General features: G+C 43.0%; 1 protein-coding gene across 1 annotated transcript in view; it reads left to right on the top strand.

The window, feature by feature from the left end:
• xrcc5 (X-ray repair complementing defective repair in Chinese hamster cells 5) overlaps window positions 1-20113 on the top strand; it is a 296785-nt gene that overhangs the window by 37510 nt on the left and 239162 nt on the right. Inside the window, exon 3 of the mRNA XM_059647633.1 lies at window positions 19541-19724. Within this exon, the coding sequence (XP_059503616.1) occupies window positions 19541-19724 (184 nt within the window). The remainder of the gene's footprint in view (window positions 1-19540; window positions 19725-20113) is intronic.

The raw sequence follows: 20113 nt of genomic DNA, 5'->3' as shown, positions 1-20113 counted from the left end.
TATCTCTGCAGAGACTTTCAGGTTAACAACCATTTATTTCATGTGAACCGTAGGAGAGCCAATTTTATCAATGTGAGGTGTAAAAGTGTGTAATAGAAACCTCCAATCTTTGTCAAGGTACGACTGCATACAGATTGCAATTTTCACCCTTCTCTGTCCAGGAGTCTTACATTTTGTGCTGCTAACCAACAGTCTTTACAAAATATTGTCCGCATTTCACCTAAGGTCTGTTCTATCTTGCAGATAGCACGAGATAATGATATCTGTGGTTCCCATTTACTTTTACAATATGACTGAAAGTGTAACTCTTAACTAATTAAAATGGATTCAACCTCTTCGTTGCTTAAATGGTAGCCACTTGTTCCAAGTCTAAGATTTATAATAAATCGATTATTTTGAGCTAATTATAAAAACCTGTCAAACATCTTTTTTAGTCTAGATGGTAGGACAAAAGGGAAACAATTACCTTCTCTGCAACCTTTCAAAGAAACTTTGGAACCTTTAAACCTCGTTCATTTTCTGGAATATGACAGCTAAAGGTTTTAAAGAAGGTGCGGCTTCTCTGCAGATTTTCTGCGCTGTTCCTAATGAGGATTATATGACACAAGTTTGGACATGGACCAGAAACATGTTAGGAAGGCGCAGCACACTGTGTATGCTCCTCAAACAAAATTTGAAACAGAGATATATAGACTATTTGAAGGAAGTACTTACCATTAACATAAAGGCAAATCTGTGTGAAAATGCATGATATGAATTGGGCAATTATAATGTCAGGTGTGAGATTTATATGTATTTCAACATTATTTGAACTAGTGGCACATGGTTTTCCTGTGTCTCTGAAGAGGTTTAATGATTAATTTGTTAGTTTTCAATTGCCCTGGTGATTTCTTTTAAAACACAGTGTGAGAGAAAGATTTGCTAGAAAATACTGGGATTTTGCTAACCTTGGGAGAGTGTGATTTATGGATATTTTTAATGTACCTAGAGCAGTGCAGCACAACACAGTACAGGCCTTTCGGCCAGCGATGTTGTGCTGTCCCATTATCCTACTAAGATCAACCTATCCTGCATACCCTACAAGTTACCATCCTCCATGTACCTATCCAAGAGTCACTTAAAAGCCTGTAAAATATCTCACTCCACTACCACCTGCCAGCAGTGCATTCCACATGCCCACCACTCCATGTATGAAGAACCTACCTCTGATATCTCTCCCATACCTTCCTCCAATCACCTTAAAATTGCAGCCCCTGGTAATAGTCATTTCTGTCCTGGGAAAGAGTCTCTGATTATCCACTCTATCTATGCCTCTCATCACCTTATAAACCTCTATCAAGTCATCTCTCATTCGTCTTCACTCCAATGAAAAAAGTCCTAGCTCCCTCAACCTTTCCTCATAAGACCTGCCCTCCAGGCCAGGCAGCATCTGGTAAATCTCCTCTGCACCCTCCATAAAGCTTCCACATCTTTCCTATAATGAGGTGACCAGAACTGAACACACTATTCCAAGGTTTAACACGGCTCTGAAATTTAATTCCCCTGCCAATGAAAGCAAACACACCATATGCCTTCTTTACAACCCTATCAACTTGGGTAGCAATTTTGAGGGATCAATGGACGTGGATCCCTCTATGCCTCCATGCCTCCACTCTGCCAAGAATCCTGCCATTGACCCTGTATTCTGCATTCAAATTCGACTTTCCAAAATGAATCACTTCGCACTTTTTTCTGAGTTGAATTTCATCTGCCACTTCTTTGCCCAGCTCTGCATCCAGTCAATGTCCCGTTGCAATCTACAACAGCCCTCCACATTGTCCACCACTCCACCAACCTTCGAGTCATCGGCAAGCTTACTAACTCACCCTTCCACTTTCTCGTCCAAGTCATTTATAAAGATCACAAAGAGCAGAGGCCGCAGAACAGGTCCCTGGGGAAAACCACTGGTCACTGAGCTCTAGGCTGAATATATTCATAGAACATAGAACAGAACAGTACAGCACAGCACAGTACAGGCCCTTCAGCCCACAATGTTGTGCCGAACTTTTACCCTAAACCTAGGGTCTATCTAATCTCCACCTCTACCTTATACCATCACCCATATGCCTATCTAATTGCTGCTTAAATGCCTCTAATGAGGCCAACGCTACTACCCTCTCCGGCAATGCATTCCACACCCCTACAACTCTCTGAGTAGAGAACCTACCTCCGACATCTTCCTGATATCTACCTCCACTCACTTTAAAACTATGCCCCCTCATAATAGCTATCTCTACCCTATGAAAAAAGTCTCCGCCTGTCCACTCTATCTATACCTCTGATCATTTTGTACACCTCTATTGAGTCACCTCTCATCCTCTCATTGTTCTAAAGAGAAAAGCCCTAGCTTTCTCAACCTTTCCTCATAAGACCTTCCCTCCATTCCAGGCAACACCCTGGTAAATCTCCTCTGCACCTTTTCCAAAGTTCCCACATCTTTAATATAGGGAAGCGACCAGTACTGGACACAATACTCCAGATGTGGCTGAACCAGGCTTCTGTATAGCTGGAGGATAACTTCACTGCTCTTGAACTCAGTCCCTCTTTTGATGAAAGCTAACACATCATATGCCTTCTTAACAACTCTCTCCACTTGGGTGGCAGCTTTCAAGGAATTGTGGACATGAACCCCAAGATCCCTCAGCTCTTACACACAGCCAACAATCTTTCTGTTAACCCCGTATTCTGCTGTCAAATTTGTCCTTCCAAAATGAATCACCTCACATTTTTCAGGGTTAAACTACATCTGTCACTTCTCAGCCCAGCTCTGCATCCTATCAATGTTCCTTTGTAATCTAGAACAGCCCTCCACACTATCCACAACTCGACCCACCTTTGTATTGTCTGCGAACTTACTAATCCACCATTCCACTGCTTCATCCAAATCATTTACAAAAATCACAAATAGAAGAGGACCCAGAACAGATCCATGTGGTACACCATTAGTAACTGAGCACCATGTTGAATATTTTCCATCCTCTACCACCTTCTAAGGGTCAGCCAATTCAGAATCCAAAACCATGTCTGCCTGTTTCTGTCTTCTGCCACCCTCTGTCTTCTATTGGACAGCCAATTCTGATCCACACAGCCAAATTTCCCTGAATCACATGCCTCCTTATTTTCTGAATGAGCCTACCATGTGGAACCTTGTTTCATGCCTTGCTAAAATCCATATACACTACACCTACTGCACTTACCTGCATCAATATGTTTTGTCACATCCTCAAAATTCAGTAAGGCTTATGAAGCATGACCTGCTCCTCACAAAGCCATGCCGACTATTTCTAATCAATCTGTGCTTTTACAAATAATCATAAATGAGGAATAAGAGAATGGTCAAAGAAAGAGTAGGGCCGATCAGGGATAGCATAGGGAACTTGTGTGTGGAGCCTGAGGAGGTAGGGGAAGCCCTAACTGAGTTTTTTGCTTCTGTCTTTACGAAAGAAACCAACTTTGTAGTGAATGAAACCTTTGAAGAGCAGGTGTGCATGCTGGAATGGATAGAGATAGACGAAGCTGATGTGCTGAAAATTTTGTCAAACATTAAGATTGACAAGTCGCCAGGCCCGGATCAGATTTGTCCTCGGCTGCTTTGGGAAGCGAGAAATGCAATTGCTTCGCCACTTGCGAAGATCTTCACATCCTCGCTCTCCACTGGAGTCGTACCTGAGGACTGGAGAGAGGCAAATGTAATTCCTCTCTTCAAGAAAGGAAATAGGGAAATCCCCGGCAATTATAGACCGGTAAGTCTCACGTCTGTCGTCTGCAAGGTGTTAGAAAGGATTCTGAAGGATAAGATTTATGACCATCTGGAAGAGCATGGCTTGATCAAATACAGTCAACACGGCTTTGTGAGGGGTAGGTCATGCCTTACAAACCTTATCGAGTTTTTTGAGGATGTGACTAGAAAAGTTGATGAGGGTCGAGCTGTGGATGTGGTGTATATGGACTTCAGTAAGGCATTTGATAAGGTTCCCCATGGTAGGCTCATTCAGAAGGTCAGGAGGAATGGGATACAGGGGAACTTAGCTGCTTGGATACAGAATTGGCTGGCCAACAGAAGACAGCGAGTGGTAGTAGAAGGAAAATATTCTGCCTGGAAGTCAGTGGTGAGTGGAGTTCCACAGGGCTCTGTCCTTGGGCCTCTACTGTTTGTAATTTTTATTAATGACTTGGACGAGGGAATTGAAGGATGGGTCAGCAAGTTTGCAGACGACACAAAGGTCGGAGGTGTCGTTGACAGTGTAGAGGGCTGTTGTAGGCTGCAGCGGGACATTGACAGGATGCAGAGATGGGCTGAGAGGTGGCAGATGGAGTTCAACCTGGATAAATGCGAGGTGATGCATTTTGGAAGGTCGAATTTGAAAGCTGAGTACAGGATTAAGGATAGGATTCTTGGCAGCGTGGAGGAACAGAGGGATCTTGGTGTGCAGATACATAGATCCCTTAAAATGGCCACCCAAGTGGACAGGGTTTTTAAGAAAGCATATGGTGTTTTGGCTTTCATTAACAGGGGGATTGAGTTTAAGAGTCGTGAGATCTTGTTGCAGCTCTATAAAACTTTGGTTAGACCGCACTTGGAATACTGCGTCCAGTTCTGGTCGCCCTATTATAGGAAAGATGTGGATGCTTTGGAGAGGGTTCAGAGGAGGTTTACCAGGATGCTGCCTAGACTGGAGGGCTTATCTAATGAAGAGAGGTTGACTGAGCTCGGTCTCTTTTCATTGGAGAAAAGGAGGAGGAGAGGGGACCTAATTGAGGTATACAAGATAATGAGAGGCATAGATAGAGTTGATAGCCAGAGACTATTTCCCAGGGCAGAAATGGCTAGCACGAGGGGTCATAGTTTTAAGCTGGTTGGTGGAAAGTATAGAGGGGATGTCAGAGGCAGGTTCTTTACGCAGAGAGTTGTGAGAGCATGGAATGCGTTGCCAGCAGCAGTTGTGGAAGCAAGGTCATTGGGGTCATTTAAGAGACTGCTGGACATGCATATGGTCACAGAAATTTGAGGGTGCATACATGAGGATCAATGGTCGGCACAACATTGTGGGCTGAAGGGCCTGTTCTGTGCTGTACTGTTCTATGTTCTATGTTCTATGTTCTAAATGCTATCTCTCAGAATCCTCTCCAATAACTTGCCCACCATAGAAGTAAGACTGACCGGCCTGTAATTTTGGGATTATCCCTATTACCTTAGTGCATAAGACATAGGAGTGGAAGTAAGGCCATTTGGCCAATCAAATCCACTCCACCATTTAAATCATGGCTGATAGGCATTTCAACTCCACTTCCCTGCACTCTCCCCGTAGCCCTTGATTCCTTGTGAGATCAAGAATTTGCTGATTTCTGCCTTGAAGGCATCTAACGTCCCAGCCTCCACTGCACTCCGTGGCAATGAATTCCACAGGCCCACCACTCTCTGGCTGAAGAAATGTCATCTCATTTCTGTTTTAAATTTACCCCCTCTAATTTTAAGGCTGTGCCCACGGGTCCTAGTCTCCCCACCTAACAGAAACAACTTCCGAGCATCCACCCCTTGCACAAGGGAATGACATTTGCCACCCTCCAATCTTCTGGTACTACTCCAGTGGACGCAAAGATCATTGCCAAAGATGCTGCAGTCTCTTCCCACACTTGCCGCAGAAACCTTGGGTATATCCCGTCTGGCCCAGGGGATTTAACTAGCCTCATGTTTTTCAAAATTTCAAGCATATCCTTCCTCCTAACATCAACCTGTTCAAGTATATTTGCCTATTTCATGCTGTCCTCACAAACGTCAGGTCCCTCTCGCTGGTGAATACTGAAGCAAAGTATTCATTGAGGACCTCCTGTACCTGCTCTGACTCCACACATAAGTTTCCTCCACTACCCTCACTCTGGCCATCCTCTTGTTCGTCATATAAGTATAGAAAGCCTTGTGGTTTTCCTTGATCCAACCCACCAAGGTTTTCTCACACCCCCTTCTAGCTCACCTAAGTCCATTCTTTAGTTCCTTCCTGGCTAGACCTCTAGATTTCTGTCCGATCGTTACCTCCTCAACCTTAAGTTAGCAAATTTCATTTTTGTAAGTTTTTAGTTTTTGAGTTAGTAACATTTGTGTTTCCATAACTTGAATTTCTGTAGTCATTGTAATTTGTTTTAAAACGGTTTTTGCCACCTAACATTAGAATTGATGGGTTTTTGTGTACATTGGTAGGTTTTTACTACCAAAATGGTCTGAGGCCACCATGAAGGTCCTACTTTCTCAACCTTGCCCCTCCTCTTTGGCATGGCGATACTTAGGTTAAAATCCCCACCAGTTGTGTCTCTAAAATGAGAGAGCAGCCCTCTGGTGATGCTGTCTTTACCATCACCTTTTTACTATCAAACTAAAGAATAAGCTCCAGCTTAAAGGATCAGGAAGGTTTTTGGTAAATTTAAGGGAAATATGCATAGCTTAGAGATAAAGATTAATCTTTCTGTTTTACTTTGAGCTTTCGCAGTCTTGTGAAGCTCATTGAGGAGGATGCTTGCATAAACCAGTGCTCTAGTGTAGGAGAGGATACCATGAAACTAGATTACCTCAGAATCAGAAGTTAATATGAGTCCCAGACCAGAAGTGTTTGGATAAAACCCTGAGGAGGCTACTTGAAGCTGAGTACATTTAAGGTCAGGTGCATGAATAGTTCCAGAAAAAAGATGGAATAGGCACTTCTAGTCGATAAGTAATTGTAACAAATGACCTAAACCTATCAAGGTTTTTGAGTTAGGGGCCCTAGTTTGGGAGCTACAAGATATATTTATGGGTGCTGTACCTTGATTGTACTTTGGGTATGATACAAACAGGTGATAGGTATTTCCTGTTCAATTTATAGAGAAGCATTTTGAAATTAAAGCGATTATACTTTTACTGTGTGTCTAAAGATCATTGAAATTTTGATATAAATGTTTGGATTATTCTGTTGTATCTATTTTATTTCATAAACTTCTGTTTCATTGTTAAAACATTGTGTGCGTATTGTATTTTATCCCCACCCTTGTCTGCCATTTTTCCATCCCCACCCTTGTCTGCCTTCTGGAGAGACCACTCTCTCCATGACTCCCTTGTCCGCTCCACACTCCCCTTCAACCCCACCACACCCGGCACCTTCCCCTGCAACCGCAGAAGGTGCTACACTTGCCCCACACCTCCTCCCTCACCCCCATCCCAGGCCCCAAGATGACCTTCCATATTAAGCAGATGTTCACCTGCACATCTGCCAATGTAGTGTACTGTATTCGCTGTACCCGGTGTGGCTCCTCTACATTGGGGAAACCAAGCGGAGGCTTGGGGACCGCTTTGCAGAACACCTCCGCTCGGTTCGCAATAAACAACTGCACCTCCCAGTCGCGAACTATTTTAACTCCCCCTCCCATTCCTTAGACGACATGTCCATCACGGGCCTCCTGCAGTGCCACACTGATGCCACCCGAAGGTTGCAAGAACAGCAACTCGTATTCCGCTTGGGAACCTGCAGCCCAATGGTATCAATGTGGACTTCACCAGCTTCAAAATCGTCCCCTCCCCCCACTGCATCCCAAAACCAGCCTAGCTCGTCCTTGCCTCCCTAACCTGTTCTTCCTCCCACCTCAAGCCGCACCTCCATCCCTCCTCCTTGACCTGTCCGTCCTCCCCGTACTGACCTATCCCCTCCCCAACTCCCCACCTATACTCTCCTCTCCACCTATCTTCTCCTCTATCAATCTTTGTTCCACCTCCCCCTCTCTCCCTATTTATTTGAGAACCCTCTCCCCATTCCCCTCTCTGATGAAGGGTCTAGGCTGGAAACGTCAGCTTTTGTGCTCCTGAGATGCTGGTTGGCCTGCTGTGTTCACCCATCTTCACACTTTGTTATCTTGTGTAGTTGTTGTACTTTGTATAACAAAATGTGGTGTATCATATTTTCAGCCTGGAGCCTGACTTGTCTGGTATTAAATTTCCTGCAATCATATGAGGAGTTCACAAGTGTACAAAACAAGCTGTGCAATGCAGTAAACTTTTAGATTGTTTCCTTATCCCCAAAACATTATCACAAATGAGATTTTCAAAGTTTCAATTTGTATAGTTTTGTAGAAGTTCTTAGCCGAAGCAATAGAATTAGGATTAAGCATTGTAAAGTAGTTGCTGCTGAGAAAGGGAGATGAATGCCTACAGTCGTCAAATAAAAGCTGAAATTGCTGGAAAAACTCAACAGGTCTGGCAGCATCAGTGGAGAGAAATCAGATTTGACGTTTCGGGTTCAGTGACACTTCTTCAGAACCTTCTTCAATCTGAAGAAGGGTTACTGGCCCCAAAATATTAACTCTGATTTCTCTTCACAGATGCTTCCAGACCTACTGAGTTTTTCCAGCAATATCTCATTTCTTTTTCTAATTTGCAGCATCTAAGTTCCTTTGTATTTTTTGTCTAGAATTTTTAAAATTGGTGACTTCATTGTAAAGAGTTTGGTTAAAAATTCCAGACCCAAAATAACCCTGGAGGGGTTATGAGAAGCTGAAAAGTCTAGGAATCACAGAGAGACCATCGTTCTCATGATTGGGAATTGAAGCCACAGCTAAGTACATTTAAGTCGTCATTGGACAAGCATGTGGACGTACGTGGAATAGTGTAGGTTAGATGGGCTTGAGATCGGTATGACAGGTCGGCACAACATCGAGGGCTGAAGGGCCTGTACTGTGCTGTAATGTTCTATGTTCTAAGTCAGATAGGTAGAAAACGGCATTCTCTCTGTTGTCCGAGTACTGTAATGTGATACAGTTGTGATAAATGGGTTTATAGTTTGACAGGGTGATTCAAAATCTTTAAATGTGTAAATAGTTTGACATATTCTGTTTTATCTTCATTTCTTTTTCGTAATGAACTTCGGTTTCATTATTGAACCCAAATCAATCATGGTGTGTGTTTGTGTTTCAGTAATCTGACTTGTCCAGTAATAACATTAACGGGGATTGTAACCCGGTGACTAAATATAATTGTGCAGAAAACTTATCCTGAAGATTCTAGGTGGACAGTCATGTTGTGGTAATACCACTAGACTAGTAATTCATAATCCCAAGCTAATGTGCTGGGAAAACTGAAAGAATTGGCGATGCTGTAAATCCGGAACAAAAACAGAAGTTGCTGGAAAAGCTCAGCAGGTCTAGCAGTATCTGTGAAGACAAAATCAGAGTTAACGTTTAAAGTCCAGTGAACCTTCCTCAAAACGTTCCGATGTTCTGGGAATGTGGGTTTGAATACCACCATGACAGCTGATGACATTTGAATTCGGTATACATCTGGAACAAATAGCTAGCCTCCTGGCAACTGTGTAACGATTGCTGTAAAAACCCATCTTGTTTGCTAATGTCCTGCAGAGAAGGAAATCTGCCATCCTTACCCAGTCTGGTCTGTGAGTGACTCCAAACTCAAAGTAATCTGCTTTGCTGTTAGTTGTCTTCTGGGCAATTAGGGATGGGGAATAAATGCTGGCCTGGTCAACTTTGTCCATTTCCCACAAGTTAATAAAATTACAAGTCTATTCTTGGGTTCTGGGTGTCAGTAGTACCTCTGAATAGGCTGTAGAGACTCTTCACCTTGTCTGGCATGTGGCGAATTATTTCTTGTGGATGTTATGCGCAACAGTCACAATTTTCCATTAGTGGAGAATATGTATGATTCAGTTTGTGTATGAAATGCCAGTTAAGCCATCTGCTTCGTCATGAATAGTATCAAGCTATTTAAGCATTGTTTGAGATGCACTCACCCAGGGAAAACCCACTTTACTATTAAATTGTGGGTTGTAGCTGATGTAGAAGCTGTTGGAAATTAAGCGGCAAGACACACATTTGCAGTATACCGAGACATGCTGCTTCCTCCAGGTGGTGTTATAGTGGAGTATCCACCCATCTGCTTGGGGAGGGAAGGAGGAAGATTGCAGTCAACAAGAGGTTTCTTTCCCCTTGTTTGATATGAAGCCATGAAACTTGGTGGAATTTCGAGTCAATGTTGAATTTATTTCCTCTCATTCTGCTTGCTGTTCAGTAACGTCAGTGACAGGTTGGAGAAAAGAATTGCCTTCAGGGCAAAAATAATGATTGTTTCTCTTATTGAAGGCTGGTTGACATCGGTGTTCCCAAGGGCCAGTGACAGTATTGCTGCTAATTATTACATAAATTATTTCAGTATTGAAATGGGAGTTAGACCATTCAGCCTTCCAGGTCTGCTCCACTATTTAATATGATCATGGCTGATCAAGCACTGGTTACGAAATTCTCAACAAAGTATTTTACTCGCATCTATCACATTTATCCTTTTTAAGTATTTTGCAGGTTCAGTAAGATCACCTCTTCAGAACACTAGAGAATATATAACATAGGAAATTAGAGCAGGAGTAGGCCAGTCTGGTCCTCAATTCAGAACTACTATTCAGCAAGCTTGTGGCAAATCTGTTCCAGATGAGAATTTCTCTCTTGCGCTGACTCTGCATAGTTCTCAACTTACCCATATGTCAGAAAAGCAATCTACCTTTTCTTATATATTTTTAGTGATCTAACCTCCTCAACTGTCTATGGTAGAGAATTCCAGACAGTCACTACCCACTGAGAGAGAATATTGTGCGAGAGTCCATGACCAAGGCCATTTCCCAGAGTAAGGTGTCACCCATTTAAGACAGAGATGAGGAGAAATTTTTTCTTTGAATGTTGTAAACCTGGATAATGCTTCATTGCAGAGGACTGTTGAGGCTGAGTCATTAAGAACATTCAAGATTGAGATAGTCAGATTTTTAACCATAAGGGAATCAGGGTTGTAGGAAAAAGGCAGGAAAGTGGAATTGAGGATGATCAGATCAGCCATGATCACATTGGATGGTGGACCAGACTCAATGATCCGAATGATCTATTTCTGCTCCTGTAGTCTTATCAAGTCCTCCTTCAACCTTTACCTCTCCAAGACAGATATTCCAGACTTTTCCAACTGAAGTTTTCCATCCATGGAATCATTCTTGTAAACGTCTCTTACACACTGTCCAATACATTCATATCATTCCTCTAGTGCGATGCCCAGATTTTGCACAGTATTTCAACTGAAATATAACCAGTGTCCAAAAAAGAGAAAAGGTTGGTGAAGGCAAATATAGGTCCCTTACAGTCAGAAGCAGGAGAATTTATAATGAGAACAATGAAATAGCTAATAGCTGAGCATTGGAAAACAGAGGTGGGATGGGACAGTCAGCACGGTTTTGATTGATCTGTTGTTGCAATGTATCAAGATTCAGTGAAAAGAGTTGTTTTGCATGATATACAGGCAAATTGTACCAAACAAAGTACGTCAGGGTAGCAGAACAGAGTGAAGAATACAGCATTACAGCTGCAGAGAAGGTCAGAGAGCGAGATCAGAATTAATATTTGAGAGTTCGGTTCAAAGTCAGATAACTGCAGGTAGGAAGCTGTTCTTGAATCTATTCGTACATGTATTCAAACTTCTTTACCTTCTGCCCAATGGAAGAGAGTGAAAGAGAGCATACCTCATTATGATTTTTGTAAATGATTTGGAAGAAGGAGTGGAAGGGTGGATTTGTCAGTTCGCGGACAGTACGAAGGTGGGCCGAGTTGTGGATAGTGCAGAGTTAGGCTAAGAAGTGGCAGATGGAATTTAACCCTGAAAAGTGTGAGGTAATTCATTTTGGTAGGACACTGGAAAGCAGAATACAGAATTAACAGAAAGATTCTTGGCAGTGTGGAGGAGCAGAGGAATGTTGGGGTTCTTGTCCTCAGTTCCCTGAAAGCTGCCACCCAGGTGGATAGAGTTGTTAAGAAGGCATATGGTGTGTTAGCTTTCATTAATAGAGGGATTGGGTTCATGAGCTGTCAAGTTATGTTCCAGCCATACAAAAGCCTGGCTCGGCCATATGTGAAATATTATGTCCAGTTCTGGTCACCTCATTACAGGAAAGATGTGGAGGCATCGGAAAACTGCAGCTGTACAAAAGCCTGGTTTGTCCACATCTGGAATATTGTGTCCAGTTCTGGTTGCCTCATTGCAGGAAAGATGTGGAGGCGTTGGAAAAGGTGCAGAGATGATTTACCAGAATGTTGTCTGGAATGGAGGGAACGTTTTATGAGGAAAGGTTGAGAGAGCTAGGGCTTTTCTCTTTAGAACGACGAAAAGTGAGAGGTGACTTGATAGAGGTATACAAAATGATCAGAGGTATAGATAAAGTAGACAGCCAGAGACTTTTTCCTAGAGTGGAGGTAGCTATTACGATGGGGCGTAGTTTTAAAGTGAGTAGAGATAGATATAGGGGAGACGTCAGAGGTAGGTTATTTACTTTGAGGTGGTAGGGGCGTGGAATGCATTGCCAGAGAGGGTAATGGAGTCGGCCTCATTAGGGGCATTTAAACAGCTTTTAGATAGGCATATGGATGATAGTATAAGGTAGGGGTATAGGTTAGGTGGACCTTAGGATTAGGGTAAAGGTTTGGCACAATATTATGGGCCTGTACTGTGCGTACTATTCTATGTTCTATAATTGGGGTGAGAAAGGTCTTTGTTTATGTTGGTTGCTTTCTTGAGGTGCTGGGAAGTATACATAAAGTTACTGGATGGAGGGCTGGTATGTATTCATGACTCTGTAGTTTCTTGCAGTCCTGGGCAGAGCAGTTGCCATACCACCCTCTGATGCATCCTCATAAGATACTTTCATGGTCTGTCCATAAAAATTGATAAGAGTCCTTGTGGACATGCCGAATTTCCTTAGCCTTCAAAGGAAGTAGAGACGTTGTTGTGCTTTCTTGACCATTGAGTTGTCATGGCGGGACCATCATCACTCCCATGAACTTGAAGCTGTTGATCATCTCTATCTCCGCACCGCTGATGCAAACAGGAGAATGCTGTACATTCCACTTTCTGAAATCAATGACCAGCTCCGTTGTTTTCCGGACATTGATGGAGATGCCGTGCTTTACGAATCTACTGGAATTCTCTCAGGATGTAATGAGTAGGGTTGATGAAAGGGAGCCAGCAGATATGATTGATTTTTTGATTTTCAGATTTTCAGAAGACTTTTGACAAAGTCCCACATAGAACACTAACATGAAAAATTAAAGCACATGGGATTGTGAATGGTGTATTCAGATGCTCATAGACAGAACAAAGAAATATACAGCACAAGAACAGGCTCTTCGGCCCTAAAAGCCTGCACTGATCCAGATCTTCTATCTAAACTTGTCGCTTATTTTCCAAGGATCTGTATCCCTCTGCTCCCTGACCATTTGATGTGTCAGTCCAGATACATATTAAATGACGCTATTGTGCCCGCCTCTACCAGTTCTGCTGGCACCACGTTCCAGGCACTCACCATCCTCTGTGTAAAGAACGTTCCATGCATATCTCCCTTAAACTTTTCCCCTCGCCTTGAAATCGTGACCCCTAGTAATTGAGTCCCCCACGCTGGGTAAAAGCTTCTGGCTATCCACCTTGTCTATAACTCTCTCATGATTTTGTAGACCTCAGTCAGATCCCTCCTCAACCTCTGTCTTTCTAGTGTAATCCTAATCTACTCAACCTCTCATTGTAGCTAGCGCCCTCCATACTAGGCAACATCCTGGTGAACCTCCTCTGCACCCTCTCCAAAACATCCATATCTTTTTGGTAATATGGACCAGAACTGTACACAGTATTCCAAAGCTGGCCGAACCAAAGTCCTATACAACTGTAACATGAGCTACCAACTTTTGTACTCAATGCCCCGCCTGATTAGTGAAAGTATGCCGTATGACTTCTTGACCACTTTATCGACCTGTGGTGCCACCGTCAGGGTGCGATGGACCTGAACACCCAGATCCCTCTGTGTATCAATTTTCCCCAGGGCTTTTCCATTTACCGTATAGTTCGCTCTTGAACTGGATCTTCTAAAATGCATCACCTCTGATTTGCATGGATTGAACTCCATCTGCTATTTCTCAGCCCAATTTGGCAATCCATCTATATTCTGCTGCATTCTCTGACTGTCCCCTTCACTATCTGCTACTCCACCAATCTTAGTGTCATCTGAAAACTTGCTAATCATCTACACCTTCCTCCAGTTCATTTAAATATTCACAAACAACAGTGGTCCGAACATGGATCCCTGTGGAATACCGCTGGTCACAGTTCTCCATTTTGAGAAACTCCCTTTCACTACAACTCTCTGTCTCCTGTTGCCCAACCAGTTCTCTATCCATCTAGCTGGTACACCCTGGACCCCAAGCAACTTCTCTTTCTCTATCTGCTGACCATGGGGAGCTTTATCAAATGCCTTAATGATGTCCATGTATATGACGTCCACATCCCTTCCCTCATCTATCAAGTTAGTCACTTCCTCAAAGTATTCTAACAAGTTGGTAAGACATGACCTTCCCTGCTGCCTGCCACTAATAAGCCCATTTTCTTCCAAATGTAAATAGATCCTATCCCCCTCAGTACCCTCTAGCAGCTTCCCCATCACTGATGTCAGGCTCACCAATCTTTAATTACCTGGATTATACTTGCTACCCTACTTAAACAAGGGGACAACATTAGCAATTCCCTAGTCCTCCAGGACCTCATCCGTGCTCAAGGATGCTGCAAAGATATCTGTTAAGGCCTCAGCTATTTCCTCTCTGGCTTCTCTCAGTAACCTGAGATAGATCTCATCCAGACCTGGGGACTTCTCCACCCTAATACCTTTCAGAATACCCAACACTTCCCCGCTCCTTATGCCGACTTGACCGAGAGTAATCAAACATCTATCCGTAACCTGAACATGCGCCATGTCCCTCTTGTCAGTGAATACTGACACAAAGTACTCATTCAGAATCTCACTCATTTTCTCTGACTCCTCACAGAACTTCCCTCCTTTGTCCTTGAGTGGGCCAACCCTTCCTCTAGTTACCCTTTTGCTCCTTCATGTATGAATAAAAGGGTTTGGGATTTTCCTTAACCTTGTTTTCGAAAGATATTTCATGACCCCTTTTAGCCCACTTAATTCCTCGTTTCAGATTGACCCTACTTTCCCGATATTCTTCCATAGCTTTGTCTGTTTTCAGTCGCCTAGATCTATGTATGCTTCCTTTTTCCTCTTTGCTAGTCTCACAATTTCACCTGCCATCCATGCTTCCCTAATCTTGCCCTTTCTATCCGTCATTTTCACAGGGACATGGCTGTCCTGCATTCTAAGAGCCTCTCTTTAAAAGCGTCCCACATACCAAATGTGGATTTACCCTCAAACAGCTGCTCCCAATCCATATTCCCCAACAAAGAAGACAAAGAGTTGGGATAAAGAGTCCTTTTCCAAATGGTAGGCAGTGGGATATCACTTGGATGAATTCTAGAACTGCAGCAATTCATAATATGTATCAATAATTTAGATGAGGGACCTTGAGAGGTAGCTTAAGGGGGTAACTGTGGATGGGCAATGAAAGCTGTCCCAGCCAGGAGGACTCACGAGTGAATTTAAAAAAAAGCTAAATGTAATATCCCTCAATTTGCGCATGACACGGAGCTGAGGTTGAGGAGGATGCAGAGATGCTTTAGTGTGATTTGAACAAGTGGGCAAATGCATAGTAGATGCAGTATAATGTAGGTAAATATGAAGTTTTCTACTTTCTTAGCAAAAGCTATAAATTGCGAGAATGGCGTTGACCATAGGATAGAGGAGCAGAATTAGGTCATTTGGCCGATCATGCCTGTTCCACCATTCATTCATGGCTGATATATTTTTCAAACCCATTGTCCTGCTTGATTCCCTTACTAATCAAGAACCCATCCCTCTCTATCTTAAAGACAGTCAATACTTGTCCTCCACAGCCTTCTGTGGCAATGAGTTGCACAGATTAGCCACTTTCTGGCTGGAGAAATCCCTCCTCATCTCAGTTCTAAAGAGTCATCCCCTCAATCTAAGTCTTTACCCTTGTGTCCCAGTCCACCCTACTAGTGAATGAAAACACCTTCTCCATGTCTGAGATAGTAGGAATTGCCGATGCTGGAGTCTGAGATAACGGTATGGAGCTGGATAAACCCAGCAGGTCAGGCAGCATCAGAGGAGCAAGACAGCTGATGTTTTGGGTTTGGGCCCCTTTTCTGAAGAAGCCTGCTGTGTTCGTCCAGCTCACACCTTGTTATCTGTATTCTCCATATCTATTGAGAAGGTGACCAAACAGGTAGATGAGAGTAAACCGGTTGATGTGGTGTATATGGATTTCAGCAAGGCGTTCGATAAGGTTCACCACAATAGGCTGGTGTACAAAATGCGGAGGAATGGGATTGTGGGAGATATAGCAGTTTGGATCGGAAATTGGCTTGCTGAAAGAAGACAGAGGATGGTAGTTGATGGGAAATGTTCATTCTGGAGACCAGTTACTAGTGGTGTACGCAAGGGTCGGCGTTGGGACCATTGCTGTTTGTCATTTTTATAAATGACCTGGATGAGAGCATAGAAGGATGGGTTAGTAAATTTGCAGACGACACTAAGGTTGGTGGAATTGTGGACAGTGACGAAGGATGCTGTAGGTTGCAGAGAGACATAGATAAGCTGCAGAGCTGGGCTGAGAGGTGGCAAATGGAGATTAATGCAGACAAGTGTGAGGTGATGCACTTTGGTAGGAGTAACCAGAAGGCAAAGTACAGGGCTAATGGTAAGATTCTTAGTAGCGTAGATGAGCAGAGAGATCTCGGTGTCCATGTACACAGATCCTTGAAAGTTGCCACTCAGGTTGACAGGGCTGTTAAGAAGGCATACAGTGTTTTAGCTTTTATTAATAGAGGGATCGAGTTCCGGAACCAAGAGGTTATGGTGAAGCTGTACAAAACTCTGGTGCGGCTGTACTTGGAGTATTGTGTACAGTTCTGGTCACCGCATTATAAGGTTAGATGGGCTTGAGATCAGTACGACAGCTCGGCACAACATCGAGGGCCGAAGGGCCTGTACTGTGCTGTTATGTTCTATGTACTATATCCTGATCTCCCAGTACTCTAAGTTTCAGTGAGATCTCCCCCACCATGCTTCTAAAGTCCATCGAGAACAGACCCAGAATCCTCAACTGCTCTTCATGTGATCGGCCCTTGGTCCTTGCGATCATTCTTGTAAACCTTCCCTGAACCCCCTCCAAGATCAGCACAGCCTTTCTTAGGTACAGAGCCTAAAATTGCCCCCAGTTCCAAATGCGGTATGGCCAGAGGATTTATACAACCTCAGTGGTACATCCCTACTCTTGAATTCTGCCCCTCTCAAACTGAATGCCAACATTGCATTTGGCTTCCTAACTGTCAATTGAACTTGGATGTTAAGGGAATTCTGACTTTGGACTCCTGTGTACTTTTACGCTTCAGATTTCTGAAACCTTTCCCCATTTAGAAAATAGTCAACACCTCTTCTTCCTATCAAAGTGCACACTTTCCCACATTGTATTCCATCTGTCATTTCTTTGCTGCTGCCATGGCCTGTCCATGTCCTCCTTCAGTTTGCCCACCTCCTCACTACTATCTGACCCTCCATCACTCTTAATTTCATCTGCAAACCTAAAAACAATGTCCTCACTTTCTATGTCCGGACACAGATGTCCTCATACACCGTCGCTGAAAGTAAGTAAAAACCAAAAGAACTGCATGTGCTGTAAATCATGAAGAAAACCTAAGTTGTTGGAAAAGTTTGTGATCAGAGATAATGGGAACTGCAGATGCTGGAGAATCCGAGATAACTAAGTGTGGAGCTGGATGAACACAGCAGGCCAAGCAGCATCGTAGGAGCACAAAAAACCTGATGAAGGGTCTAGGCCCGAAACGTCAGCTTTTGTGCTCCTAAGATGCTGCTTGGCATGCTGTGTTCATCCAGCAAAGCTTGGCAGGTCTAGCAGCATCTGTGAAGGTAAAAAAACAGAGTTAACATTTCACGATTGGTGACCCTTCCTCAGAACAGCAGAACAGTTTTGAGGAAGGGTCACCAGACCTAAACCATTAACACTGAAGGTAAGCATGCAGGTGCAGCAGGCAATAAAGAAGGCTAATGTTATGTTGACCTTTATAACAAGATGATTTGAGTACAGGAGCAGAGATGTCTTGCTGCAACTAAACAGCCATTTGCAAGACTACCTCTGGAATGTAGTGTGGAGTTTTGATGTCTTTACCTGAGGAAGAATGTTCTTGCTTTAGAGGGAGTCAATCAAAGGTTTACCAGACTGATTCGTGGGATGCCAGGAGTGGTGCATAAAGAGAGGTTGATTTGACAAAAATCATTTACAGGACTGATCGCAGGGATGATGGGCCTGTCACATGAGGAGTGGTTGAGGACTTTGGATTTGTACTCGATGGAGTTTAGAAACCTATAAAATTCTAAGACTGAAGAGGGGAGATGAGGGAAGGATATTCCCAATGCCATGGGAGTCCAGAACCTGGAATCAAAGTCTAATGTTACAGGGTAAACCATTTAAGATTGTGATGAGGAGAAATGTCTTCCACAGACTCACCACTCTCTGGGTGAAGGGTCCCACAGAAAGCAGTTGAGGCCAAAACATTGTATGATTTCAAGAAGCAGCTGGAAGTAGCACTTCTGGCTAAATAGATCAAAGGATATGTGGAGAAAGTGGGAACAGACTATTGAGTTGGATAATTCGCCATGATCATAATGAATGGCCAAGCAGGTTTGCATTGCCCAATTGCTGCCTGTTGCTCCCATTTTTCTGTGTTTTATAAGTTCAGTGTAACCTTTCTGCTCATTTACTCTGAGCCCCCATTAATGAATAACTGTTGCCTGGTGCTCGAAATTACAAAATGCTAACATACCATTGTATCAAGTGATTAGGAAGCAAATAGAATGTTGATGTTTATCGCATAGGGAATGGAAAAACATTAAGAACATTTTGCTACAGATGTGAAGGAACTGGTGAGATCCTTTTTGGAGTAGAGTGTATAGTTTCAGCGACGTTATTGAAGAAGGGATGTAATTGCTTTGGAAGTTGTTCATAAAGTCATAGAGATCTCCAGCACAGAAAAAGACCCCTCAGCCGATCACATTGTGCTAGTCAAAAGCAAGCAACTAACTATTACAATCACCTTTTCCAGCAGTTAACCCAAAATCTTGTATGCCTTGACATCTCAAGTGCACATCTAAATTGTCCTTAAATGTTTAATGGATTTCTACCTGTCCCACAATTACGAGCAGAACATTAATTCTGTTTTCTTTCCACAGATGTTGCCAGATCTGCAGAGTTTCTCCAGCAATTTGTTTTTTTTTCAGATTTCCCACACCTGCAGTTCTTTGTTTTATTTTAGTAATAACAACTTGAAATTTTGTTCCATCATGAAGCTAAATTCAAAGTATTGTTGTATAGTAAACTACTCGCGCATGTTGCTGTACTCCCCAACTATTTCTTCATCAACTTGATTAGTTAAATCTCGAGGAAATGGATGAATAAAATAAACCAATTGTAACTTATGCTCTTCTGATTGAAGTTTACTTCCATTTGTCTTTTGTGTGGTTTTCCAATATAGGTATTTGCTGAGAGTAAAGACGAGACTGGTTTAGTCCTATTTGGGACTGATCGAACCATTAATCCCCTTGCTACATCGGACCAATACCAGAACATTGTTGTGCAAAGAAACCTGATGATTCCTGACTTTGATTTCCTGGAAAACATTCAGTCTGGCATCAAGACAAGTGACCATCAAGCCGACCGTATCCTTTCAGCAATTATTTATTTTATTAAACGTCAAGTGCAAAGATTGTATTTGGTTCTTGGCAATGAACTGGACTAAGTGTTAGACCCGTTAGTAGGAGACCATTTCGGCAATAGCGATCATACCTCTTTTACTTGAACAATAGCCATGGAAAAGGCAAAAACTGGGTAACATAAAATGAGAACAGATGCTGTCAGGGAAGAGCACGATCGAAAGGAATGCAAACTCTGTGTGCTTGATATGTTTGTCCCTAGCAAGCAGGGAAGAAGCGGTCGAGTGAGGGAGCCTTGGTTCTTAAGAGAGGTTGAACATCTGGTTAAGAGGAAGAAGGATGCTTCTATAAGGTTTAGGAAACAGGGAACAGAAAAGGCTCTAGAGAGATACACG

This window comes from Stegostoma tigrinum, chromosome 7, assembly GCF_030684315.1.
Source record: "Stegostoma tigrinum isolate sSteTig4 chromosome 7, sSteTig4.hap1, whole genome shotgun sequence".
Taxonomy (NCBI): domain Eukaryota; kingdom Metazoa; phylum Chordata; class Chondrichthyes; order Orectolobiformes; family Stegostomatidae; genus Stegostoma; species Stegostoma tigrinum.
Note: the sequence above shows the minus strand (reverse complement) of the source record. Positions and strands in the feature narration are given on the sequence as shown.